At 39.2% G+C, this 27,901-nt stretch overlaps 1 protein-coding gene across 1 annotated transcript; it reads left to right on the top strand.

Moving 5' to 3' along the window:
• On the top strand, positions 1-27,395 carry LOC149071737 (acetyl-coenzyme A synthetase, cytoplasmic-like). Its single transcript, XM_089247760.1, has 16 exons — positions 1-843; positions 10,840-10,931; positions 12,070-12,173; positions 12,278-12,350; positions 12,873-12,948; positions 14,145-14,274; positions 14,354-14,469; positions 14,569-14,761; positions 15,804-15,937; positions 18,846-18,978; positions 20,118-20,174; positions 21,657-21,737; positions 22,482-22,590; positions 24,394-24,593; positions 26,597-26,642; positions 27,130-27,395. The coding sequence occupies exons 1-16, from the start codon at positions 407-409 to the stop codon at positions 27,348-27,350; spliced, it is 2,202 nt and encodes a 733-aa protein (XP_089103886.1). The 5' UTR covers positions 1-406; the 3' UTR covers positions 27,351-27,395.
• Positions 27,396-27,901: the final 506 nt, after the last annotated feature.

Here is a 27,901-nt window from a genome sequence, read left to right as displayed (position 1 = left end):
TTTCGGGCAATATTAGCTTTCGCGTAATGAATCAGAAATGAGAAGGAATGACGTTCATTTTTTTTCTTCCCTCCCTCTGCTAAGCATGCAATAAACTAATCAGTAATCACTAATGGCAAAATGAACGAGCATATAATCTATATGTCATTAAATTGCTTTATCATCTTTCTTCTTCCCCGTTATCTGCTCTGATAGTGGATAGAAGAAGAAAACGAGAGAAACGGTCTCTGGTTGAAATTTTTTTTTTCTTCTTCAAGAAAAGTTCATCAGCAGCTTCATGAAGCTCCCCCAAAGAAAACAGCAGTAAGTAAAGCAACTTCCCATTCCCCAGGACGTATCCAATTATAATATAAATCCGATACATTGTGTACTTTGGAAACAAGAATCGAACACAGACAGACACACAATGATATCTCCACTGGTATCCGATATCGTGCCCAACCACGACCTGGACGTCAAAGTTAACGGGGCCGCAAACATAATCGAGAACGGTGGTGGTGACGGCGGCAGCGACCACCACCTTGGGCAAGTCCGAGACCAGCAAGAGTACGTATACCGCGCGTCCGAGGAACAGAGGCTGAAATCTAGGCTCAGTAGCCTCGAGAGGTTCTGGGAGATGCACAGGAAGTCGCTAGACGATCCCGATGAGTTTTGGGGACAGGCCGCCGAGACTCTGTACTGGAAAGTCCGGCCACCGAAGGAGAAGGTGCTCCGGTACAATTTCGACATCCGCAAAGGTGACATCTTCATCGAATTCATGAAGGGAGGTCTGACGAATATCTGCTACAACGCTCTGGACAGGAACATACAGATGGGACACGGAGATAAAGTGGCCTTTTACTGGTAAGTTTTTCCTCCTAAATATTCCATCATTTAATATCGATTCAAGTATATAAGTATATATCATCATCCTAACATTCTAACCCAGCGGTTCTCAACCTTTCCTGACTCGCGGAGCTCTTTTCAGTATATAATTTCTATGGCGGAGCCCTGTTTGACTCGAGGAGCCCTTTTTTGTACATAATTTTTATGGCAGAACCTTGTAGGCCTGTCTTATTTACTTATCTATCAAATTTACTGATTCATTTAATTTTCCTCGAGTCGCCGCCGCGGAGCTCCTGGGAGTTGCACACGGAGCACCGGTTAAGAACCGCTGTCCTAACCGAACGGTGACCCAGTCCATATTCCAAGGAATTTCTAACTGAAAGGTCACCGCCTGATTATGATATCACCTTTCCCTCCCACGGGGTCCTAAGATCAGCCACACAGGCAAAAAAGGGACTGCACCCCTTCCCGCTAACACAAACCCCCAGTACGACCACGAGCACTGCCGAGCACCTACCAAACCAGAGGATCATAGCTATACATCAATAAGTTATGCCGGGAAGTTCAACTAGGTGCTGTAGTAGCCGTGTGATGTCGGAAGTGCGGTGAGCGACGCAGGTTGCATGTTTATCATTCAAGTATATATAGGTGAATCATAGCATATGCCAATATGTGCACAACCCATGGCCCGCGGGGCCAAACGTGGCCCTCGGAGTCATCTGTCTTGCAGATGATCCCAAACCTAATTTTGTAAGAACGAACTGAGCGAGCTCATTTACACAGATCACTTAAGTGAACCCGTGGCACATTTTCAGATTGCTTAAGAGAGTCGGACATATATTTACAGATTACTTGAGTCAGAGCCGCCGTTAGGGGGTGTGCGGCATTTGCGGTTGCAGCGGTTCCCGCAGTTTGGCGGTGTGGGGGGGGGGGGAGGGAGGGGGGGGGGCTTCCGCACTTATCATAATAGAAGTTAAAAAAATATACATATACATTTATATATCACAATATATTTTTTATCACAATATATTTTTTATCACAATATATTTTTTATCACAATATATTTTTTATCACAATATATTTTTTATCACAATATATTTTTTATCACATTTATAACATATTTTCAATACTGGGATTTTTCCCTTCATCAATTCTGGATTTCTATGAATTCTGGCATTATTTCCTCTCATTAATTCTGGATTTCCATGAATTCTGGAATTATTTCCTCTCATTAATTCTGGATTTCCATGAATTCTGGAATTATTTCCTCTCATTAATTCTGGATTTCCATGAATTCTGGAATTATTTCCTCTCATTAATTCTGGATTTCCATGAATTCTGGAATTATTTCCTCTCATTAATTCTGGATTTCCATGAATTCTGGAATTATTTCCTCTCATTAATTCTGGATTTCCATGAATTCTGGAATTATTTCCTCTCATTAATTCTGGATTTCCATGAATTCTGGAATTATTTCCTCTCATTAATTCTGGATTTCCATGAATTCTGGCATTATTTCCTCTCATTAATTCTGGATTTCCATGAATTCTGGAATTATTTCCTCTCATTAATTCTGGATTTCCATGAATTCTGGAATTATTTCCTCTCATTAATTCTGGATTTCCATGAATTCTGGAATTATTTCCTCTCATTAATTCTGGATTTCCATGAATTCTGGAATTATTTCCTCTCATTAATTCTGGATTTCCATGAATTCTGGAATTATTTCCTCTCATTAATTCTGGATTTCCATGAATTCTGGAATTATTTCCTCTCATTAATTCTGGATTTCCATGAATTCTGGAATTATTTCCTCTCATTAATTCTGGATTTCCATGAATTCTGGAATTATTTCCTCTCATTAATTCTGGATTTCCATGTATTCTGGAATTATTTCTCTCATTAATTCTGGATTTCTATGAATTCTGGAATTATTTCTCTCATTAATTCTGGATTTCCATAAATTCTGGAATTATTTCCTCTCATTAATTCTGGATTTCCATGAATTCTGGGATTATTTCTCTCACTAATTCTGGATTTCCATGCATTCTGGAATTATTTTTCTCATTAATTCAGGATTTCCATGACTTCTGGAATAATTTCTTCTCATTAATTTTGAATTTTGATCAATATTCTTTGAATTTTTTTTCTCTCATTAATTGTGAATTTCCATGAATTATGAAAATAATTTTTCTCTCATTAATTGTGAATTTCCATGAATTATGAAAATAATTTTTCTCTCATTAATTGTGAATTTCCATGAATTATGAAAATAATTTTTCTCTCATTAATTGTGAATTTCCATGAATTATGAAAATAATTTTTCTCTCATTAATTGTGAATTTCCATGAATTATGAAAATAATTTTTCTCTCATTAATTGTGAATTTCCATGAATTATGAAAATAATTTTTCTCTCATTAATTGTGAATTTTCATAATTTTTGTGGGCTGGTTTTCCCTTTGATTATGAAACTTTCATTGGTGCAACGTAAATAGATATGTTTCAGAATTTTCCTGTATAGTCTGTGATATGCACGAATCTTTGGACGCCGATTCCCCTCCCCCACAAAAGATGAAAAATCGTTGCTAAGGAGCCTCGAAATTATTTCCACACCGGGGCCCGCGTCTGCTGAAGGCGGTCCTGACTTGAGTGACCCCACGACACAGTTCCGTAGCACTTAAGCTGACCGCGGTACATATATAGATCACTTAAGTATCCTGCCATGCAGTTCCACATCACTTAGGTGACCCATGGCACATATACAGATCGCTCAAGCGACCCTCGGCGCGTTCCCAGATCGCTTAAGTGTCTAGCGGCGCAGTGGGGGAAAACAAGGGGGGGGGACTGCTGAAAATCTCAGTGAATTGCAGTTGAAATTGCAGTAAAAAACAATGAATATGTGACAAATAAAGTATATGAGATGGAAAGTGACAAAACGGGCCAAAAACCATCGGGAAACAATGGTGCCTGAGCCCCAACAGGTCTCTTTCGGAGTGTTTACTTCGGTTGTCGTGGTCCCTTAACAATGCGATCCACCTTTATAATGGTTTGTCACTTTTTCAATCCTCCCAGTAATTGAAGAAAACCCGGGCATTTCCGGGTATTATGGCTAGTTTCCTATAAAATAACGCTCGTGTGTAAAATTGAGAGAATTGTGTCTATTTGAGGCATCATGTTGGACTGCCGCATAACCCTCCGTGTGTTTGACAGAGGGTCCTGACCGCTAGGAGGTACAGAAATGAGATCTTGGAGCCCTTTCAGGGGCGCAGTTGACGCTGGTTTCCTGTTCGAGGCCGCTCGTTCACATTGGGCTCACCTGGTGAACGATTACCTGGAAAGTGAGGATATTCCGCTTATGGATTGGCCAGCCGGAGCTGCTGTCACAAATACTATAGAACGTGTCTGGTACGCTCTTGGGAGAGCAATTGCATCTCGCCATCCCCCTTCGAGTACCATCCCGGAGCTGAAAACTGCGTTGCTGCTGGAGAGGGGCCGATTGCCTCAGGGACTTCTCAACTGCCTCGTGACCAGTATGCCATCGCGCTGTGCGACCTGTCTGAACAGTAAGAGGGGGGCCATACCGCATTTTCAGTTCGATCTCGCAACATGTATTTTGAACATTCCTGCAATGATGAGCGTTACTGACAATCATGCGTGCGTACTATGACTTTTGTATGGTACATCCCTTTCTCTGTTATAACTGTGTATTCGCACCAAATTTTATTAAAATCTGTCCATTAGTTGGTTTTTTTTTTTCAGAAATTCGAAATAATGTGCTAATTCTCTTAATTTTGCACGCGAGTGTATAAAATACGGGTATTATAGTCATTCTTGTCATAAGGGTCCGTCGACATGTTTCAGACATTTTACACGTCCTTGGGTGTAAAAAAGGTTGAGGAAACGCTGCCTTAAGATAAGCTTCCCTGAAACTTATCTGTGGTAGATGGTGTTGGCAGTTCAACAGAGCAGGTTTCTCAACCTTTTCTCCTACCGTATCGTTTTTTCAACCATATTTTATTCTCGTACTCTCTTTGTCTTATCAGTAGTGATACCCTTCCCACTTTTTGTTTCGGTTGGTAAGTGAAATTATACTGATCGAAAATTCATAAATAATTGGCCGATAATGTCCGGACCCTTGATCCCATTAAGGTTCTTGGGGAGAGGGACGGTAGAGGTCTATGCATGAAAATACTATTTCAAAACTATAGGCCCTTGGGCAAAATAACATTTTTTTGGGGGGGGGGCTGTTTTTAGCTAGAAAAATAAGTTTTTTCGCATTTACTTACTCTTAAAAACTTTTACTTTTGTTTTTTTTACTTCTCTTTAACCCCTTTGCTTCGTTACGTAGTTATTTAAATTAACTGCTAAAAAGTTTAAACACTTTATTAGTTTATATTATTTTGACTGGGGAGGTGAAGAGAGGCGAATTTCCATTATCAAATTACCATTTAAATTTAACACATGAACATAGGTTAGAACTGACCATTTCTGAAAAAGTAATCATGTTCTCAAATAAACAAGACACGATGAGCCAAGCTAGATATCACATTTCTGTTATCACAGATTTTTAATACAGAATTAATTATTGTACGCAATCCTTAAGGGGGGGGGGCCCCCGTTGAGAAAGAGAAACAAAATCAATCAAAATACTCAATTACAAATATTACACGGAGGGTGGTGTACGAACATGGCAGGCTGAGCGTAGAACATCACCTCGGTGAAAATTAGGGTTTTAATAAGAATACGTGTAGTAATTTAGGTTGGGGGAATTCATAAAGCAAATGATTTCGTTTTTAAACAAATGAGTTAACTTATGGGGGCGTGTGAAGTGGGCGACCGAAAAATAGACGGCCTGTGGTTGACGGCGAGTCCGAGAGGCGTAGATGACCCCGCCCGGGGTCATAACAACTTTGTGAAGCTGCGACCGAAATGTAGACGACCTGTGGAGGATGTCAACGCCACCAGGCCCTGGTTGCGGGCCAACCCGATGATCAACTTTGGCGATCTTGGGTGTCACCGAGTCGAAACCGAAGCTGGCGTGGCCAGGCCCATGGTCTTAGCATTTATTTTGTTCTCTGAACATGCATAGGATCCATCGAGTTCACTGGAGTTTAGGTTGCTTTTGACTTTTGAGTCGGAACACCCACGCCGCCCCCAACCGTCCAGCACACGTAACTACATTCTCGATAAACTAGATTGAACTTACGTAGATTTAAAGCGAAATAGACTTAACTCGACAAAATAAATGATGGGGGGGGGAATTATATAAAATTTAACAAAAATTTAAGGACGGCCCTTGAACTGCTCCTAAAGGAAGCTACAACGTCACGCGACTACATCTTACCATAACGAAGAATACAAGACCTCGAAACAAAGAGGGGGACGCTCATAGTTTTAAAAATTAAGGGAAAAGAGGGAGTGTTCGTGCGGATTGGTCAGAAAGAAGTACGAATATCTGTATAGAAGAGTACACCGGCTTACTTGGGAAGATCAAGCACGACTCAGCGAAAGAAGAAGAAAGAGAGAGAGAGAGATGTCTATTTGACGAATCGGCGATAAATGTGGTAACCTTGTCTAACCTAACCGCCGCACGTTGGAAAAAGGGAAAGAAGGTGAAGGGGAAAAAATAGAATAAGAGGAAGGGATAAAAAATAAATGACAGAAAAGCAGTATAATAGATAAGAACAGATAAGAGAAGAGATAGAGATAAGATAATAAATATATAGGTATACGAAGCAGGTTTCTATCTAAATTCACCATCACGCTACTTGTTCTCTTTCACTCTTATATGAATATACTAGAAGGGTACTTCATATGTGGGGAGAAGAATCACTAATAATTAGAAATGAATTACCTTTTGGATTTGATAATACAATTGAATAATCGACGTTAGATTTACCCAAAATTCAAAATGAACGCGGCTATAAGCGTTTCGGAACTATATGAAGTTCCTTCATCAGTAGCAAAAACAGAGAAGAAAAAAAAAATATTGAAAAAACTCCTTATAGCGGGAGCTACTCGCTGTTGTAGACAAGAGTCAAATTCAAAATGAACCGGCAACAAAAGAGTAGAGGAGGAGGAGGAGGACAGAAAAAGAAAAATGGCGGAGCCAATCGCAACCGAGAACGTGATAGTGATGATGATGGAGAAGAATAATTATATTGTAGAAACTGTTGCCAGATTTTTGAGAAGGGTGGTGGTGTGCAAGATAGGTCGTTGACCAACTGGTCATTTATATAGAAATAAAAGCAAGGTAAAAATAACAACTTCGAAGGGGTTACAACAAAGCCTCACGATGCCGAAGAGAGAGAAAAGGAAGCAGTGAGGAGTTGTTTGAATTTATTCCCGTAGCGTTTGAACGCAATATTACGTCCTTGATCGTAAAGTGGTTAAATTCACTCACTCTGTTCATTGAGACAGAGCGGTGGACCAGACAGATCTGGTCAGGAGGAGATGAATAATCACCAAAAAAGAAAATCCGCGTTAACATGTTTGTTTAATTACTGTCTGCAGTGAAGTCAACACATCAACGAATATAAAAATACACAAAAATAATATGAATCTTTTAAAGGAGGTGATGACAAAATCCCGATAAAAAAGAACCCGAAAATGTTACAAGTCCTGTGTTTATTTTATAAAACTGCATAATGGGAATTAAGCGTATAAATGCTTCTTGACCCTGAAAACAGAACGTGCGGCTCTTCTCATTCAAGTTCGAAGTTCAAGGAAGGACATTAGACTTTTGACTGCAAAGAAAAAAAGGCAAGTTGATAAACATGCTATCGTTATGTTAACACGTTTTACTCGGGTCCACCTCCAGAAAAGAAAACAGAAAGGATCAGTTTTCTTCTCTTAATTAAGCTGTCAGATTTGAAACGGAATTATATTTAGCTGATGGAACAGTTTTTTTCTAGATACTTGGACTTCGGTCTCTGGTCAGGAATAGTGGAATTATTTGCAACCGATTATGATGGTAATGACGTCGTCATTGGCCTACCAGACTAGTCGCGTTCGAAGTCTCTATCATGACCCCAGACCAAGGTCGTCCCTAAAGAAACAGGAATCAAACTGTGGGTATAATCAACACTCGTGCTAATAAATTATTGCATAGTCGTCTCTCTGTATTCGTAGTTTTCGTATTCGTGGTATTTCTTTCCTTTTTTTTTTTTTTGGAAAATACTGTTGCAGTGCTGTTTCTGGTATTGGAACAAACTACAGTCAGACTCGCTTATACTGAAGAATGAACCATCTCGTTTCGTGATGACGGTTATACATGGTCAGCGGCTATCTTTCGGTGGTCACATTATAAGTTTTTTATTCAGAAATATAGAAAATAGTGGTCCAAAAAGTTCTTCAGAATTTTTTCACTCCCACTATAGTAGCGCCATCTGTTGTAAAATTAGAAAAAGTGAGGTAACTAAGAATGCGAGCAGGCGTCCTCCTTTCTCAGCTTCCGAATCTGATAACCCTAATTCTATAAACAGCTAGACCAACTGCAAGTAAAATAGTCTGGCTTTCTTTTCGGTTTTAGTAACTATGTCACACAATTGGATATTACGGTAAATATGTACATAGACTATAATTTACCTTTTAATTGTACTATTCTGATGGTAGCATCTATTGGACAGTATGTTATTTTTTTTTTTCTATTATCTTACAAGCACTTCACGTCTGCACAAACTTGTCTATAACCCCCTTCATAGCTAGCAAGAGCAGTCTGTAAGTCGCCAGGCAGCTCCTTTGGGCTGGGCAGCGACGAGAAAAATTAAATTCTGTCTGTCATACATTATATTATTAATTCATGATTTATTAAAATATGGTAGAACCACTGTCACTACCAACCTATTTTAAGTAATTCTAATTATCAGATGAGCATATATCCCTACTTATCTGTCATAACAGGACCTAGGCAAAAATTTGACTCCTTGTATTGAGGCATCAGAAATTCTAAGGAATTTCAAACCACTCTCTACCAACCATATGGCAATATATGCACTACTATCCCGGATTGACAGTGACATGACCCAGGGGGTATGCACTGCATAAAATTGTAGTTGGCACCCCGATTCCACCATTCAAGGGTTCAGGTAAAATAGTCCACCCTTTCGCCTTCTCCATAAAACAATCTGTAATCCCACAATCGGCCCATGGGGAGGGAGGGGGGGGATTCTGGTCTGGTCTGGCCTAAACTAACTGCACCTCCATATGTTTGTCACAAAACAAACTAAACTCGCGATACTTTTTTTAAATAAATCCGGCTTCATAGCTACTCTTTCTTGGAACAGAATCTTTGTAGTTGGCACCCCGGTGGTTGGTGAATTATCGAATTTTAAAGTTTTTCTTAACTTTTGGATAACCCTGTATACAAATGCACCATTTTTAGGGCTTCGAAGAAACAACTTAATTCCGCGTAGATGGCTTCGCCAGGAACCGGCGCATTAAGGCCATACAGAGTCTTTTTTGAGTACACCAATTTTGATGGTACCGATGGTCATTGAACTGACAGCTTTCGCAGATCGCGTGCAATTGCAGTTCTTTGCATTATCACATTTCAACACTCAAGCATCAGATGTTCGGGATCATCCATTCCCTTTCCTCAACTGTATTTCTGTTTCCTCACTGTCGGGTTGAATCTCTTAAGATAGGATTTGAACTTGCCGTGTCCAGTTAAAAATTTGGTGAGATAGAAATCAGAAGAAAGGTAAGGCAACTTCAGTCGATATTGTGGAGTTGGAAAGAAGCGTTTAGTAAATTTTGCAGTATTGGATTTCAAATATTCGGTGTTCCAACTTTTCTCGATTTCCGCGCAATAGAGGCGCTTCCACATATTTTAGTAACTTTACAGAGAGTTGTGGAGGATTTGGCCAGTTTATCAGTTCTCAAGTTTCCGATGGTGCCGCAGTGACTTCTGACAAATGAAAAATCTATTTCTATATTGTTATTGAAACAGCTTTTTTAAAAGACCCTGTACATCGAGCATTAATTTTTTACTACTGGTTATGTCTTGAAAGATAAGCGAGAGAGAAACACTGCAAATGAGAAAATTAGAGCCAGGAAATTCCATAACTTTTTTTAAAGCAAGATTAAGACAAAGGAGTTCCGCTTGGAAAACCCGAGCAATCATCACAAATGCGAAATTTATGGTGTGAAATTCCAATACCTTGTTGATAGAGAACAAACACCAATCCAACTTTGCCGTTTATTTTGCTTCCGTCAATGCAACACACAATATTATATTCCTCCTCAAATGGTTTAAGGATTCTTGCCTTCAACTTAAGACCTGAGATATGTGTACCAAACTCAAATGGGCCGAGTAAAGTTATCGACCAAAATTAATCAACAAATTTATTTATTTATTATCATTATTATTTTCGTTTTAAGCCTAATAAACGGTTTTTAAATTTTCCTGATCCGCATTATAACTGCAACAATAGAAATCCCCACCAATTCAAGAAGAATTTTTTTCGATCTTGCGTGAGCTCCCCTCCCACCACCATCACCGAAAATAATAATAAAGAATACGAGTGAGATGGAAAAAAACTATCGTTTTCTGTGATTTATGTTGTACGTGAAAATACTATACTACCTCGGACGGTAAACAAAGACCATCGTCTCTCTCCCTTTGTGTTATCAGACTTCGAACAAAAGCTGACTCCGCCCGGTGGCAATGACGAGGGGGAACACGTTATCAGGGAAAGACTACTGTACAGAGCTAGCTGGGCTCGTGAATGCCGAAATAAGAGAACCCGAGATATTTCGGGATTGCCAACATAAAGTGATTCAAGTTACTCGAAATAACTTGGGGTTGCCTCTGTGACGATTAAAGGGTATTTTAACATATAGTAAATACAAATCAATCAGAAATAGATCTTATTTTAATAGCACGTTTTGGATCAGGTTTGAAGTGGATACCAACGCAGATTTTCTTTTTGGTCCAACCACTAAAAATGTTTCATGGTAATATGGTTGATTATTCGAGAATTCCGTTGATTTGATTTTTTTTTGTTTTCAGGGAAGGAAATGACCCACAAGATTTCGACAAGATCACTTACAGCGAACTTTTGTCTAAAGTCTGTCGATTTGCGAATGTCCTCAAAAAAAGAGGTAAAACTAATTCAATATATGCTAGCTTATTCCGAAATATCCAGCCCAATCGACACCACTATCGATGAACCTCTAAGACGTATAAAGCATTACTAAATACAGTACGTAAAGCATGAAAACATATAGTAATGGACCGATGGTAAGTGTGATTCGCACGTACAGTGCAGAATTATGCATCTGAACCACTGGCAGCGTTCAGCATAAGCCATGGTCACACTTGTGTCAAGGCTGACCCAATGCGTTCCAAGTTTGGTCATGAACAAGTAGTATAACCACTCTATAATTGGCAATGATCGTCAAATGTTGGAGGCTGGAAGTTGTTGCAAGGCTGGTTCAGTATCTTTCAGCTTCCAGCCTAAGTCAAGGGTGTGCCGCTTTCCTTCCCGATCTTCCAATCCGTCTTTCCACACATTGGTCGAAAGAAAAACATCAACAGTCACAACACGAAGAGTGGTTAGCCTAAAGTCAAAGCCGCACTAGAGTCAAGGCTGAATATTTGCTTCGAATATTTGTCTTTCCCTGATACAAAGAAGCAGCAGCGGTGTAGGCTGGATTCACACTTGCCCGGCTTGGCCATTGACGAATAAGCCTAGAACAATAACAGAACCAGTTTTCCCAGCACAATCTTCGTGTTGTGACAGTTGGCGTTCTTCGACCAATGTATGGTCCGATTGATTGGAAGATCGGGAAGAAAGGCGGCACCTTTGATTTGGGTTGGAAGCTGAAAGGTTGGACCAACCTTCCAATTCCTGCATGCCTCCAACATTTGACGATCACTGAAACGTGCTGAACCAGCCTTGACACGAATGTGTTAGGCTGTTGCACCGAGAAGTGCAACAGCACTTTTGAAGACACCTTTTTATCCCTGAACTAAAAAAAAAAATATTTTGTGCTGGTGCCATCTGTCTTCCGGAAGTCGAAATATTTCTGATCTTCATAGTCATATAACAATGTTTCGATACGACATATTCCTTTATTCCGGTTGGCATCATTCCAACCGAAATGACCAAATTTCAACGTGCCATGACTATTTGGGTACTATTCCTCCCCCCCCCCCCCTTTGGATTTAGGCCTGAATTTAAGACATTTATTTGAATTATTCAAGACTCTTATGTAAAAACTATTTATTTCCTACAAGGCGTCAAGAAAGGCGACATGGTAGCACTGTACATGCCGATGATACTGGAGTTGGCGATAGCCATGTTCGCATGCGCCAGAATTGGGGCTGTTCATTCCGTCGTCGTAAGTATCCACCTTTACTTTTTTTTCAGTGATACTGTGTTATTAACCCAAACATGCGCAGCCAATATAAAGCTCATTGAACTCATTCATAATTCCAATTTCAGTTTGGTGGATATTCTTCTGAATCTTTGGCTGAACGTGTGCTCGATGGGAATTGTAAAGTTCTGGTCACCGCTGGTATGGATGAAAGAAATAGTCTTTTCCCGTGAAATTTTGCATATTCATATACACCAGTGGCGCATATTGTATCTGTCGGTATGAATATATATCCTAGACGAGGCATAAGTATCTGGTATGGTGTGCGAATTGTACTCATATTTATGCACAATTATTGTTCTCCACTTTTTCTTTAGGATATTGCCGGGTGTGCATCAGTTGCGAGTATAGAATTGGAATACACAGTTAGTAATATGCGGTTACAGAACATTGGGCTTCATCGTCTAGGATTTCGAAGCGAATGATCACTAACACACACATGCAAATTGCGCACTATGGCATATCTTGTTCTTCGTACGATTTTTAGGAAATCCGCATTTGCAGCAGAAAACGGATCATGATAACTGTAATGCCCGACTCTCAACGGATGTAAATGCGACCACGCATTCTGACAAGGAACCAATTCAAACTGGCCGATACAATACGCGCTATTTTTTTATGCTCATATTAAGATTTGAAACTCAATTTGTGTGAATTTTTCAGATGGTGTGTGGAGAGGCAAAAAATACGTGCACCTGAAACAGATTGTGGACAAGACCTACAGAATCTGCATGGAAAAGTAAGGTCACGAGTGCTGTATATTTTAACCGTTTTAGTGCGAGGTAATCAAAGAAGTCCTTGCCGTTTTTGATCAGAAACAAAAAGGTATACAGAAAACATCACATACTGTTGGTCCTCGAAATAAAAATCATCGGAGGTGAGAAATTCTTGCCTTCTAAGTACAACTCCAGAAGCAGCAGATTGGGGAGGGGGGAGGGCGTGGGAGGTTTTATGAACAAAGAGCTTCATGGAGGCATACCTACCACAAAGTAGTTCATGTTTGTTGTTGTCGTCATTTTAACTTACAGAAGAGTTGCAACATGTTAACTCGCTATTAGTCTCAATTCATTAACTGCCTACGATTCATGCTTGCCTGCCTCATTTGCTTAGAATCCCCCCCCCCCCCCCTCCACCTCGACGGAAATTGTTCAGAATGGAAGGGAATTCTCCGAACAAGAAGATTTTTGTACAGAAAATTCTTACGAAAGAGGTTGTCCAGAACAGGAACGATATCCCTCGAAGGACTTTTTATAGAACAAGAGGGATTTTCTACAAAAAGAGATTGTCTAATATACAGGAAGGGATTCTCTCGAAGGAGGTTGTCTAGTACAGGAAGGATTTCCCTCAAATGAGGTTGTATAGAACAGAAAGAATTTCCTTCGAAGGAAAGTGGCCAGTTCTGGAAGGATATTCCCCGTTGGGGTATCTGTTTCCCAGAGCAAGAAGATTTTACCCTCAAAGGAGGTTATTCAGAACGGGAAGGATTTTTTTACGAAGGAGGTTGTCGCCTAGAAGAAGGAGATTTTGCCTCCAAGAAAGTTGTCCAGAATATCAAGAATTTTCCTTAAAGGAGGTTTTTTTCCCCATATCAGGGAGATTTTACCCTCAAAGGAGATTGTTTAGAACAAAAAAGATTTCCCTGGAATGAGGTTTTCAATGATGGGAAAGAATAAATTCCCTCGAAATAGTTGCCATAACGGGAAAATCTTCCAGAAATAACGGACACCCGTTGAAGGCATCCATGGACTTCTTAGCCCCACAGGACTCCAAATGGTTACTGTAAGGTGGAGGAACGCTAACAAAATGTGCTGGTATGCCGATAGGATTAACATTGAGGACTGACAGTAAATGACATTTTCCTTGTACCTTTCTATTGCAGACGATCAAAAATGGCAAGAACAACCCTATTCATGAGACGTATTTTCGCAATCGTAGGGGCCACAGAATAGATTCCATCATAGTCGTTGAACATCAAATGAGGCTGGCATCTGTGCGAAACGCCTTTCCCCGGTTCAATGGTGAAACGAACGAAGGACACTTCGTCATTAATGGTTACGAACTTGAGGTATTGACATTCGAAATTTATTAATGTTCTCCTTTTCTGATCGAATCGATTATTTAAAATTAATTCGATTCCCCGGAAGGTGTCTTGGAACGAAGGCGTCGATTTATGGTGGCATGAAGAGATGTCGACGGTTTCGGACGAGTGCGAACCTGTTTGGGTGGATTCCGAGCACACGCTATTCATTCTGTACACCAGGTACGTACACACGAAATCATGTTTGGCATTTCTCTGTTTCATACTTTAACACTGTACAGAAACGATGTCTATAAACTCCTTTTTTCTCTGTTCCAACAGTGGATCGACTGGCAGACCGAAAGGATGCGTCCACACGACTGGTGGGTACATGGTTTACGGTGCACTTTCCTTTAAGTACGTCTTCGACTACTTTCCAGGCGATATTATGTTCTGTACGGGAGACATTGGATGGCTGACTGGTCACACGTACACTGTGTACGGCTCGTTGCTCAATGCAGCCACATGCATTATCGTGAGTACTTCAGAGCGTAAAATTATGCTGCTTTGAGTACAGGGAGGGTCTAAAGAGTTTGAGGGTCCCATTTTCATATACTTAGGAGAAGAAAAGTTCGCATCCAATAAAGCTAACAGAATTGCAGAATATAAAAGTGAAATTTTAAAAAAAAGAGCATCTACACAAAAATATGTAATCATTAAACAAATATCTATGAAAATTCAGAATTTAATAAAGAAATAATTCACAGAATTAGTGGGAAAAAAATAATTTCGGAATTTAAAAGAATATAACTTCAGAGTTACGAAATTTCAGAATTAGTGGAAGAAATATGTCACAATTTTTAAGAAAAAAATTCAGAATGAAAAAACAAATAATTTCAGAATCAAAGAAATAATTTCAGAATCAAAGAAATAATTTCAGAATCAAAGAAATAATTTCAGAATCAAAGAAATAATTTCAGAATCAAAGAAAGAAAGAATATCAGAATTTGAAAAAGAATTTTAGAATGAAAAAAGAAAGAAAAAATATCAGAATTTGAAAAAGAATTTTAGAATGAAAAAAGAAAGAAAGAATTTCAGAATTAGTGGAAAGAAAAAAATTCAGAATTAATGGAAGAAGAAATTTCAGAATTAATGGAAGAAGAAATTTTAGAATTAATGGAAGAAGAAATTTCAGAATTAATGGAAGAAAAACAATTCAGAATTAATGGAAGAAAAATTTCCATCCGGAGAAATAACTTCGTTTTAACGAAATTTCGTTATAAAGTAATTCCAGGTTTTAGCATTGTTCCTACGTAAACTTATCTCGGGAATTGAAAAGTGTTCGCTAAAACGAGATTTTCGCTGTAACGGTTTTCGTTAAAACGGGATTCGACAGTAGATGAAAGTAACAATTTAGGAATAAGTGAAAGAAATAATTTAAGAGCTAATGAGAATCCAGAATTAATAAAAAATATTCCCAGTCAGAATCAATAAAAGTATTCAATAATTTGGATTCTGTATCTCGAACTAAGATGCCGCTGACCCACCACTATTTTCTCATTGCAATATATTTTCAGTACGAAGGTGTACCCACGCACCCAGATCCTGGTAGATACTGGGCCATCGTCAGCAAATACAAGGCGACTCAGTTTTACACGGCTCCCACGGCGATAAGGACCCTGATGAAGTTCGGAGAGAGTTACGTCACCAGGTGAGAGGTTAAAACGGATATTGTTACGAATAGAGTTCCGTTGAAGTACTTGGCTGACTCATCCGTCATCTTTGAGCACGAATGCGATGTTTGTATTATCGCTGTAGCCAAACGCTGTTACCCTGCGCTTTTTCTTTTTCCTCAATGGTCCGACGTCACTTGTAGTGGCAAACCAGTTTCCTGTTCAAAGATGGAGGACAATGAGTCCGCTCTCCTTTACAGGCAACCTTAAAAGGAATGAGTCCCAAGGTATTGTCCTAAAAAAATTCACAAGTACGTTCATCTTACCTAAAAATGCATAAAAACAAAAAAATTTATCCGCGGAATGCAATTATTAAAGCCGCAAGAAAGTTATTAAAAATGATAACAGTTGGCTACTCATCGCATCTTGCTCTTTTTGGAGATATCTATTAAAATCTTTCTTTCCCTCCAGCTTCTCTGTTGTATAAAATAGTCAATTTCTCTTTCTTTGTCAGTGCTGCACTTGATCTTGTGTTGCTTGAATGACGGCACCCTAACACTCTAGGGTTGAAGGATTTTTGAAGTCATTGTTGGCCGCTATTGGCGTTCAAAGCGTTAATATTTCCAAAAAATTTTGACGGACCTATAATAATTCTACCGGATTTTTTTTTTATATTTTTGTGCAAATTTAAATGATTAGAATCAGTGATAATTTTTTCAAAACTTTTTGTAGATATCACCTTGGGACCCTTTCCTCGCTAGTTACGCCCATTTATATATAACGTCGTTATACATAACGTCGTTATACATAACGTCATATATACATATGTATATAAGGCACCTAAAACAGAGAGCGGCCTTACCATCGTCCATCTTTGAACAAAACACAGATTTGTCTGCAAGTGAAGTTTTGGAAATCATTAAACAAAAAAAAGAACAGGATACACAGAACAGCGATTTGCCAAAGCGATAACATATACTTAGGGTAGCTACATTTTCTATATTCACTTTCTACATGGTTATTCTAAATTCATTGAGACAAACTTTAAGAGGTCATATAAGACTCCAAAAAAATGCATTTTTGGTCATAGAATGTGCAGAAATAGCAAAGACGTGTTTTACAGAATTTGTCACTACAAACACTTCACCAACAAATATATCATAGTTTTCCGACGGATCTGCTGAAATAAGTGCAGTAAACCATTCGAGGGTGCAGAGGGCTGTAATCTGGTCTGGTAGTTCTCCTGACATGGTGCAACCTGGATAACGCGAATTCTACCTCAAGTCATTATATCACTTGCTTATTGTTTCGCTCAGAACAACCTCGATAGTCGTTACAATAATGAAAAACAAACTTCAATCCGATAGTGCATATGCACCATCGAACGGTTGATAGATGGTATTTGCTTTAGGTAAAGAGAACTCTCTAAAAATACCCTCTACCGCTTTTGCTATTGAGATTCGATCTCACATTGTATGACCAGAAATGCTTGTTTAGGTGCCTTATATTTGTCCCATGAATTTAGAATCACCCTGTATATTTCTATACATTTCTATTCACTTTCCTCTCAAATATGGCGGATGAGTCAACACATGGTATTTCAAAGAACTCTACTACACTATGTTTCCAAAACTCTGTGTTCCTTTTTGGAGTTTTGACATTGTGTGTCGAATTTCTAGAAAAATACTGGGTGAACCGTTTTGAAATTTTGGCCATACATATACCTTACATTGGTACTTACCATTTCCAGTGAAAATTTAGTCACGAGTGCATTTAGGGGACCGGCAAAAAATTAAATAAGAATAACAAATATTTTGGATCAACTACAGTATAAACTTTATTTTCCATAGTTTGTGTTTTTACCAATATACATAGTGCAACTAACATGGAAACGCCAAATGAATATCATGAAAATTCAGAAGTATACACGCGATATATATTGTGAGCTGTAATTTCGAAACTTGCGGAAAGTAACTGAATAATATGGGACTTTCCACAAATTGGCACACGATTATTTGCTGTTATTTCATTTTGAACTCATTATGCACGCGTATTATGCTAAAACACTTCTCTTACGTAGCATCGGATACGCATCTTCGCTTATTCGCATAATGCTATGGGCTTATTCTCGAAATAATCAAACAACAGAAAATAATCGTATACCAATTTGTGAAAAATCCCTTCTCATTCAATTACTTTCAGCAAGTTTCGAAACTACAGCTCACAGTATCGCGTGTATCTTTTTCAAAATTTCATGACATTCAACATGAATTTTCGTATAAGTTGCACTATGTATCAGGCAAGCAAACTATAGGAAATAAAGTTTATATTTCTTGCGCATGCGCAATTAATAATAATTTACTAAAAATATTCATACCTCATTGAGTAAAAATTTGTCACATTTTAAATTTCTATACAGTGTGTTTCAGGAGCAGCGTCACGTTTTCTGTAAATTTCGAACAAATTGATTGAAAAAATCCGGCATGTTATAAACAAAAATCATGCGATGAAAACTGAAATTTTTATAGAAAACATTTATACTTTTGTGAACATACATGCTATTTTCACGAAAATGCGCAGAATTATTGCGCAAAGTCAGTACAATATTTTGTGAAAGTTAAAAATCATTTGCAGTTTCATCGTCAATCATTTACAAATGTTATCAAAAACATTTTTTTCTGTTATTCAATTCTCTGTCGATCCCCTAAATGCACTCGTGATTAAATTTTCACTGCAAATGGTAAATACCAATATAAGCTCCACCCAGTATTCTTCTAGAAATTCGACACAATGTCAAAACTCTAAAAAAGGCAGACTTTTGAAACCGAAAACCGAAATTGGAAACACAGTGTATAAGCCCAATACTACTCTACTGTATACGCCCATTCTTGTTACGATTTACAGTCGCTTTAGAATCACCATATCTTTTTTTACTTATATTCGCAGACATGACCGGAGTTCGTTGAGAGTCTTGGCTTCCGTGGGCGAACCAATGAACCAAGATGCTTGGTTTTGGTACCATCGTATCGTCGGAGAAGGCCGCTGTCCCATCGTAGACACGTTCTGGCAAACTGAAACGGTGACTTGATAACTTTATTTTGCGTTTTGTTCCATTTAAAATCACAGTAATATGTGACATGTTACAATAAATCTTTCTTCTTTTTTTTTGATTCATTTATTTACTCACCGTTATGCACCCCCACACAGTTCCAGATCACTTAAGTGACCCCCAGTATATTTTCAAATCACATAAGCGACCAGCAGCGCTGTTCCGGATCATTTAAGTGTTTCGCGACACGTTTCGAACTCATTGAAGTAGCCCGCGCTCTCCTGAAGGTTGAGCCATCTTTGGTCTACGTCCTTACTAGTTACCCACCAAGCTTAACAGGAACCTCTGATGCATCGACAACAGCCGTTCCACGAATAAAAAAATCGAGTAGTGCGAACAACACTTGGGAGCAAAAAACAAACACAATAAGAGACACATGAAGACTTTGTAATAGTATGCTGTGTAATACAGTGCATAGTATACAGGGTGATTCAAAACTCAACGTACAAACTTTCACGGGGGAGGCAGAAAACACAAAACAGAAAAACAGAATCACATAGGAATGTATGACTGGAAACTCCCAACCTGATGAGCTGAAGGATAAACGAAGGCACAGAAATGGCAAACCAATAATGGATGGAAAAACTCTATTATTACTTGACAAGTTTCATTATTCTTATTGATGAGCGGCTTAGGTTTTCTGAACATTGCTCAGCGGTGGTCAAAAAATCAAACTCGAACAGAATTTTTGATGTTATTCTCAAAAGTCTCTTCGCGTTCTCTTAAAGTGATGCCTCCATTTTTCTGGAGCTTCGTTCGTCCTGGATTGGAGTATGCCGTCAGGTTTTTGAGACCATACTTACAGAAGGAGATTGAGGTCGAGAGGGGTGCAGAGAAGAGTCACGCCTGTTCTCGATGACACACGGAGCTTAAACTATTCAAACACCAAACATGGCCCCCGCTCTGTCCCTTGTGGGAAGGGGCTTAAGAAGTATATTTATATTTTACCATAACTATTGGTTTTTCAGTGCTCTTATGAGGTTTCTGTATTAGATGCGTATTTTCGACATTCGTGTTTTAGGGGCATATTTTTTCAGCCACTTCGTTGGGCATTTTGTCTGTTGTTGCCTTTGTATTTAAATTGCAACCACTATATATTCCATTTTCAGGGTGGTCATGTTTTGACACCGATGCCATTTTGTACACCTCTAAAACCTGGCTGCTCGGTAAGTTAACCTATTCTTCCATTTAAGATTTTTAACGCGTCTTCTTTACAGGTCATCTCTGATAAAGATTGCGAATATTACGAAATATGAGTATTATTATAGACACCTAAAAATAATTGTCCGGCCATCCACTTATAAGTTTAGGTCCTGGATTTTTTTTTTTTTACGGCAGTCACAACTGAAGGAGGTCAGGAAGATATGGTCCAAGTCTTCCTCCGAACAACGATCCGAGGAAAATCCACCTCCAATTATTCATCAATCGAAAGATTAAGATAAAACAGTTCATCGCCGCGTGTACTCTTAAACGAATGACCAGCCGAGAGAGCGAGCAAGAGTAAATGCGCCTCGGTAACTCGCTCAAAATTACAAGTGATGATGAGGTGGTGTCGGTTAATTTTCTATTAGGTTAATTTTCCTGTGGATGAATCGCCAAAGGTAGACTTTCAGGGCTGGGTCAGACCTCGCCAAATAAAAGTTATTGTCCAAAACTAACCACTGCCGAAGTACAAGGTGTTTAAAAAAGAATCATTCCGATTTAAAAAAAAATCATAACTATTCAGCTTTTAATCCGTTTTGATCGAATAATGTATAGGTAGAAAGAGGGAAATCTCGAGTTTCACGCAGTTGCCGACAGGTAGCGCTAACGCTCTTCCTTCGGCAGCTTAAAAAGACATGCTTGAAAACTGGTTTTTCCCACAGTTAGAAGCCGATTCGGATGACTTCATTTCCCAGCAAGACGGGGCACCACCACACTGGAGCTTTGACGTTCGAGAACTTTTGAACAATCGCATTCCTAAACGATTCAGTTAAACATCACTGGCTTCCAAGATCGCCGGACCTCACAGCATGCGATTTGTTCTTGTGGGGTTTATAAAATACTATATGTTTATGTGCCTCCCCTTCCAACTACATTAGCCGAACGCGTAAAGATACGCATAACAGCAGCTGTGGAAGCATTTGATGCAAACATGCTCACAAAAGTTTGGGACGTATTTGACTACCGTATAGACATATGCCGTGCATCCCAAGGTGGACATATTGAGCACCTTTAATTTGGTTTGTAAAAAAAACTTTGATTAGCCATGTAATATAAAATTGATTTCAAGTGTCTATGTTCAATATTTTTCGTAATATACATATTTCAAATCGGGTGATTCTTTTTGAAAAACCCTGTTGTATGGTGTGACCATGGCAAGATGGCCTCTGACCTTGTATGGCCTTCATCACGGAAAGAGAGGGTTCATTCTTCAGTAGGGAGAAATGGGGGGGGGGGTGTAGCAGCATTCCTGGACGATGTTTATTTTGTTTTTTTCGTCATTTCTCCGTACTGAAGAATGAACCCCGCTCCCCTTTTCGTCATGAATGCCATCAAGGTCAGAGGTCATTTTTCCGTGGTCACTCGTGTCCGAAGAATAGCTATCAGTAGATAGTGTGTGTGTGTGTATATTCGTATTCACAAAACTTTTGATTTTTCTTCCGCAGACTTTACCATTTTTCGGTGTCGAACCGGCGATCCTTGACGACGACGGCAAAGAAATCGAAGGCCCTGGAAAAGGATGCCTGGTACGAATCAGTAAAATTATCAAATTGTCAATTATATAAACCCAAGACACGAAAAATACATTTCAACATTCTTTTGTTTGATTTCGTATTTTAATAATGTTTCTCATAAAAACATGGGAGCAAAAGCTGATGGGGCTGAAGCCATGGGGGCTCCCATATTGATTTCATTTTTTGCTATGCTGCATAAATTTACAAAAGAGGCAGATTGTGTTAAAAATTTTAGACTGCAGGGCCAAAAATCCGAGTCGCATATTAACAAGACCTACGATGATACGAGAAGCAGGGCTATATACATAGTAATGACTGTTTCATCTTTTTGGTTTCGCTTTTGGCGCCTTGGCTCAGCGAATGTGTTCTCAGAGCTGCTATGTGACGTCACGTCCCTACTTTTTTTTTTCTCGTAGACGACATCAGTTTACATAACGTACTGTATTGAAGAATTGCTTATATTTTACTGTTTCTAAGAGAGGGATCTCTTGTTTATGGCGTTGTTTTAGTGTCACTGGTATGCACGGGTGGTATTTATTTGTTTTTTCCCCCACCCCTCTTTACTCGTACTGAATGCAAAGTTTGATAATATGTATGCATCCTAAGGCTTTTGCCTAGGATGTGGGGAAGCCATGACAGTCTATTGCAACAGAAACGATGTTCACACATTGTATGTAAAATAACGTACAAAAATTTACATTTTGACACCCACGTCTTCAATTAAACTGTTTTGATATCACCTGTTGTGTTTTTCAGGTGGTCAAGAGGCCCTGGCCAACGATCATGAGGACGGTGTATGGTGACTACAATAGATTTGAATCGACATATTTCACGAAATTTCCAGGATATTATTTCACGGGTGATGGTAAGTCGGATGAAATCATAAACTGATTAAATTCTAACGTGTTATCTTTTAACCCTTAACTGGCTTGATGGAGGTCATTTTGACCCCACCACACCACTTGCGTGAGTCTTTTTTTTGTCTGCCGGCCGGAGTGTTCAGATGGAAATGGCGGATCGGTAAAAGAACATTTTTAGAAGAATAATTAAAGAAATTTGAAAAATTATTTATAGTGAGTTAATTGATAGACGAATGAAGAGTCATGTAAAAAACCCATTACTTTTAAGAAAATTTCTTTTGTTGATTTTTAAATGCACGTGATGATGAGCGAACATATCGATGAATAATTTATGATTTCGCTGATACCGGAATATGCTACCAAGTCATTAAACTATAATGAATAAATAAAAATAACATTCGTAAAATTAATAACAAATCGCAAGATTTACCTATATGTATGTCTAATAAAGTTAATTATGTAATACTTAACACATGTTCGAAATTTTGCAGACTTTTGACATTTGGCATGGGGCTGCTTTCCAACGATTACAGAGTAGTCCCATAATATTTGTCTCGTTGTCTGCTCGAAAACTTCCGCGTAAGGGTTTTGTTCTGGTTGTAAATCTTCCAATCCTGTGATAATTATTTTCATCTGCTCTTAATTCTGCAAACAGAGGTGAATATGCTTACCTCATCTCTCTTTTGATTGATTAGGGGCACCAGCACGCGCTGTAACGTTTTCTATACCGTATATAACGATACGAGAACCACATCGCTACAACGATTCTTCCGATTTCTACGATAGAACTGAAAAATAAGTGAAAAAAGAAAATTATTTCGCTCAAAGAAAACCGTCCAGCAGAAATTCGTGGTGCGTGTGAAAGGTACTAATGGACAGGTACTAAATGGATAGTACTAAAAAAAGTCCGGGCTCTTACCGGACGGTCAAAACCGGTGTGTGTGAAAGGGGACGTAAGGGCCTCCTCACACGGGATACCGACGTCTGACGACTAACAGGAGACTCGGTATCCAAATGTTCCAACACGTATACAGCAGTACTATGATGCTCCTTACACGAGGATATTGTCGAAACGATATCCTACGCGAAAGAGTCACTGGCGACTTGGCGTGCTAATCGAATGAAACATTTGTTGCGCGACTCTACAGTATTTCTTCACATTTTCGTCGGTCTAGCTTATATGATTGGTGACCACGCGTTGGATTTAACTTTCATTTTCTATAGAATGTTCCTTGATGCAGCCCTTCATAATCTCCTTCGACTGAAATGTATGTGATGTAAATATAGATCATTTGCATGTGGTGAGCGCGTGAGTGAACAAAAACAGTTCGCAATCATGTTTGACCTAGACCAGGACTGCGAGCGACATACCAAAAGAGTACCTAAACCAGAACGTGTTTGAGCATGGGAGAGACCTAGAGAGCAAAGTACCAAATCAGTGACTAAGAAAGTGTGCAGGAATGCAAAACGATAACCTAAAGAGCGAGGGACCAGGTTAGTGACTGACCTAGAAAGTGGCCCCCAGAACGTGCTTCAGCATGGGAGTGACTTATATCCCGTGGTGGCTAACTTGAGGAGTAGTGGTAAAAAAAAATTCGACTAGAGCGGGAGAAAGGGCGGCAAAATCATAAATCCACTTCTGCTTCTTTTGATGCTGCGTACAAAAGGTGCTCGCGACCCGAATAAGATTGAAGATCCCTAATCTGATGTCGCGTGGTATTATATTTCTAGTGTCAATTTATAGACTGAATGTGTGTGCGCTGAATATGTTGATGACACTTTCCACTAAACCACATCATGTTTGAAAGGTGGCCGACGGGACGAAGACGGTTACTATTGGTGCACCGGAAGAGTCGACGACATGCTCAACGTCTCCGGTCATTTGCTGTCCACTTCCGAGGTCGAAGCAGCTCTCGTCGGACACGAGTGCATCGCGGAAACTGCCGTCGTGCCTCATCCTCATCCAGTGAAGGGGGAGTGTCTTTACTGCTTCGTCGTCTTGAAAGATGTGAGTAATTTGTTACAATTATACTTTTACTAATCGATTTAATATTATAATAGTTTTCTTAAACTGATATAACAACATAACCAAGCACACCAGCACATATTTACATTTGCAAAGGGGTCAAGCGGGCGCCCAGGGAAGCAAATTTGAGGAACGAGTGATCAAGAAATTTATACTAGAATGTAAGGGCGGAAAAAACGTAACGTTGCCTCTACCTAGAGAGCGTGCAAACATGCGAGTGACCAAACGAAAGATCATGCCAATGAGCGACCACGAGTGACCAAGGGTGGGCAAGCGTGTGATTTACAAAAACTAGTGTACAAGTATGTGAATGACCAAAAGTCACGTAGGTGAGCTAGGAACCAGGTCAGTTTGTGACCAAGAAAGTGACGGTGAGCCTGGAAAAAGTCAACACTCCTACAACCGAACAAGAACGAGCGCGGGCAAGAAAACCATGGCTCCTATATTGCTTGCCAAAAGCCTTTGAGAAAATTGGACAGAATCATAGGCCTACGCAGAATGTTCTTGGGGGGTTACGTTTTTTTCTGCAGAATAACACTTTTTTTTTTTCAAACTGAGCACAACTCAGGTCTATCGCCATACGTAATTTACTACCTAGTGAGATGTGCCGGAAATGTAAGTGTGTGTACCTAACAGTCTCAGTGCGTATCTAGTGTTATGTATGATTTTTCAGTGCTGCCATCTATATCTCAGAAGTGAAGTGAGTGATGTGTAGTGACTGAATATTTGTACTGTTTGTAGGACTGTTGCTCTGTGGCGAGACTTTTTAACGGGGAGATCGGCTCGCATTTGCGCCTCGACTAACATATAATAACACTATAATCTTAGCTCGGGCCCCCCCCCCCCTCCCTTTGCGTACGCCAATGGACAGAGTAACAAGGTAACTCGCACTGGCGGTTTGCTGCTGCATTATTGGAACGCACACGTTCACACTGTAGCTGCTGTTAATTGTGTACGAGAGAAAATCATTGGCAAAAATTCCTGATGATTTCATTTCTTCGCATGTACCGTCGTGCTTGATGCCAAATAAACCGAGCTCGTTCCCCTGTAACTTTCACTCTTTAGGAATATTAACGTGGGGACTTATCTGGTTTTTCCTGTAACTTTTATTCAAGTGAAAAACGTGTTTCACAGAGAAGACTATTTCCAACGCCACAGAAAACTCTAGGCCAGGAGTTCTTAACCTTTTTCAGCCGCGACCCAAAATTAACGACAAGATCAGCTTCGGGACTCATGGGACTACTTATTTTTTGAAATTGACAAAACCAATGATTCAATAAGTGTATTTCTAACAGGACTGTAAGTGGGTTTGTACCCACAATTAAAGCTACGTTGCGACCCATGTCTCAATAATCCCTGGCTGTAAGTAGATTTGCACGACCAGTCTCAGAAGCCCGCGAATCAAGTTTGGGTCGTGACCGATCGCTCAAGAATCTTTGGCTGTAAGTGTATTTGTTCGATCAATCTCGGAAGCTCCACTACGAATCAAGTTTGAATCGGGACCAATAGCTCGAGTCCCTCGCTGTAAGTGTATTTATGCGACTAATTTCGGAAACCCCTGCGAATCAAGTTTGAATCGGGACCCATAGCTCAAACGTCGTTGGCTGTAGAAGTATTATTATACGACCCATCTCAGAAGCCCGTGCAAGTCAAGTTTGAATCGGGACTCATTTTACCTACCCCAGGAAGGCAATCCTTACTGCCCTCCCTTCATTAACATAAGAAACACGATTATTCTAGTGGAAACTCCCATAACGGACACTTTTTTTGAATTACATTACGTCCACGGGACGCACACAGTGTATATATTTTAAAATAGATTAATGGACAATCTCTCCTCGTTAGCGGACAAAATTTCGCGGTTCCACGGGTGACCGTTATCGAGAGGTTCTACCAAAACAATACCGAAGTGAATGAACGAGGTAGAAAAGAATGGAATTCATTCATATAGAAAAAACTTCAGCCAAAACTTTTTTTCATTCCAGGGTTACGACTTCAACGAGGTGCTGGCGGACGAACTGAAGCAACAAGGTAAGGCATGGAATATAATAAGATAAGAAAAGGTTAATAAGATACGAAAGTTTCGAATTTCAACATAAAAATACAGCCTTCTTACGGGAAATGCTATGGTGTTTGGTCAGAACATAACTCCAAAATTACATTTTTTGAGATATAAGCATTTCCATTGTCATTTAAAAATAAAATACAACGCGCACACACAAATACAAATGAAAATATCATACATCAGCATGTTCTTTAGCCATACGCATGTACTTGTGTATTTATCTCACTTCTAATTAGTTATAATTAGCAAGACTTAGTTTTAGATCAAAATTCATTTTTCGGAGATATCATGTTCTGACCAAACGCCACAGAATGGTTCTATCAATAATGTTAAGAATTGTTCACATCATGCATTCTTTTCGTAACTCGTAATCTTGCATTTAATGATCGAAATTTAATATAGTGCGTAACATTATCGAATCCATTTTGTTCTTTTCTATGCTGAAAAACGAAGTTGTGAAACGGATAGGGCCGTTTGCAAGCCCGGAATATATACACTACGCCGCTGCTCTTCCGAAAACAAGAACCGGGAAGACAGTCCGGAGAATTTTGAGGAAAATCGCATCCCGCGATCATGATATCGGTGACCTGAGCACGTTGTTGGACGAACAGATCGTCGACGAACTTTTCGCCTCTCACAAGATACATATGCCGTCATTGGCGCAAATGAAATGAACTTATGTGCGTGAACTAAAAAAAAAAACAATGATTTATATTGTACTCATTGGTATTGTGGTTATATTATTTTTCGAGTATTTTCTAACGCAGAAAAAAAAAAAAGTATGATATTCTTATTAGACCTATGTACAAACAGGATTATCAGTCGAAGAACGAAGCAAAATTATGATGCGAGATTTGAAAAATGGCGCTTGCATTCGTGAGATATCACAAAAAACGTTTCTCAAGATGTGAAGCTCAAATTTGTAATTTAATAAAACTCTGTATAATACAAAAAAAAAAATCTTCAATGACGCTACAATTTGAACGAACATCGAAAGATCCAATCACATTTGTAAATTTACATTCATACAATATCATACATTATCAATTAATTCTTTAGAACAAAGTGGATCCCGGTTATAACGTTCCCACTTGAAACATTTTCCCGCTTAGTACGACGCGTTTTTTTAGGTCCCCCCCCCCATACTAATACTCATGAAGATTTCCCGTATAAAGTATTTTCTGCTTACAATTTTTCACAACGGTTTTTTTTTTGACAGAAAAAT

This window comes from Pholcus phalangioides, unplaced genomic scaffold (assembly GCF_987345545.1).
Source record: "Pholcus phalangioides strain wild (caught in Gottingen) unplaced genomic scaffold, Ppha-v1.0 ptg000018l_1, whole genome shotgun sequence".
NCBI lineage: Eukaryota > Metazoa > Arthropoda > Arachnida > Araneae > Pholcidae > Pholcus > Pholcus phalangioides.
Note: the sequence above shows the minus strand (reverse complement) of the source record. Positions and strands in the feature narration are given on the sequence as shown.

Excerpts from the sequence above, each read along its gene's own strand:
- LOC149071737 (XM_089247760.1), top strand. The coding sequence starts at position 407 with ATGATATCTCCACTGGTATCCGATATCGTGCCCAACCACGACCTGGAC. Across the intron at positions 20,175-21,656 it reads CTCTAAAACCTGGCTGCTCG|ACTTTACCATTTTTCGGTGT; the intron begins GTAAGTTAACCT and ends TTTCTTCCGCAG. Across the intron at positions 22,591-24,393 it reads ATATTATTTCACGGGTGATG|GTGGCCGACGGGACGAAGAC; the intron begins GTAAGTCGGATG and ends CATGTTTGAAAG.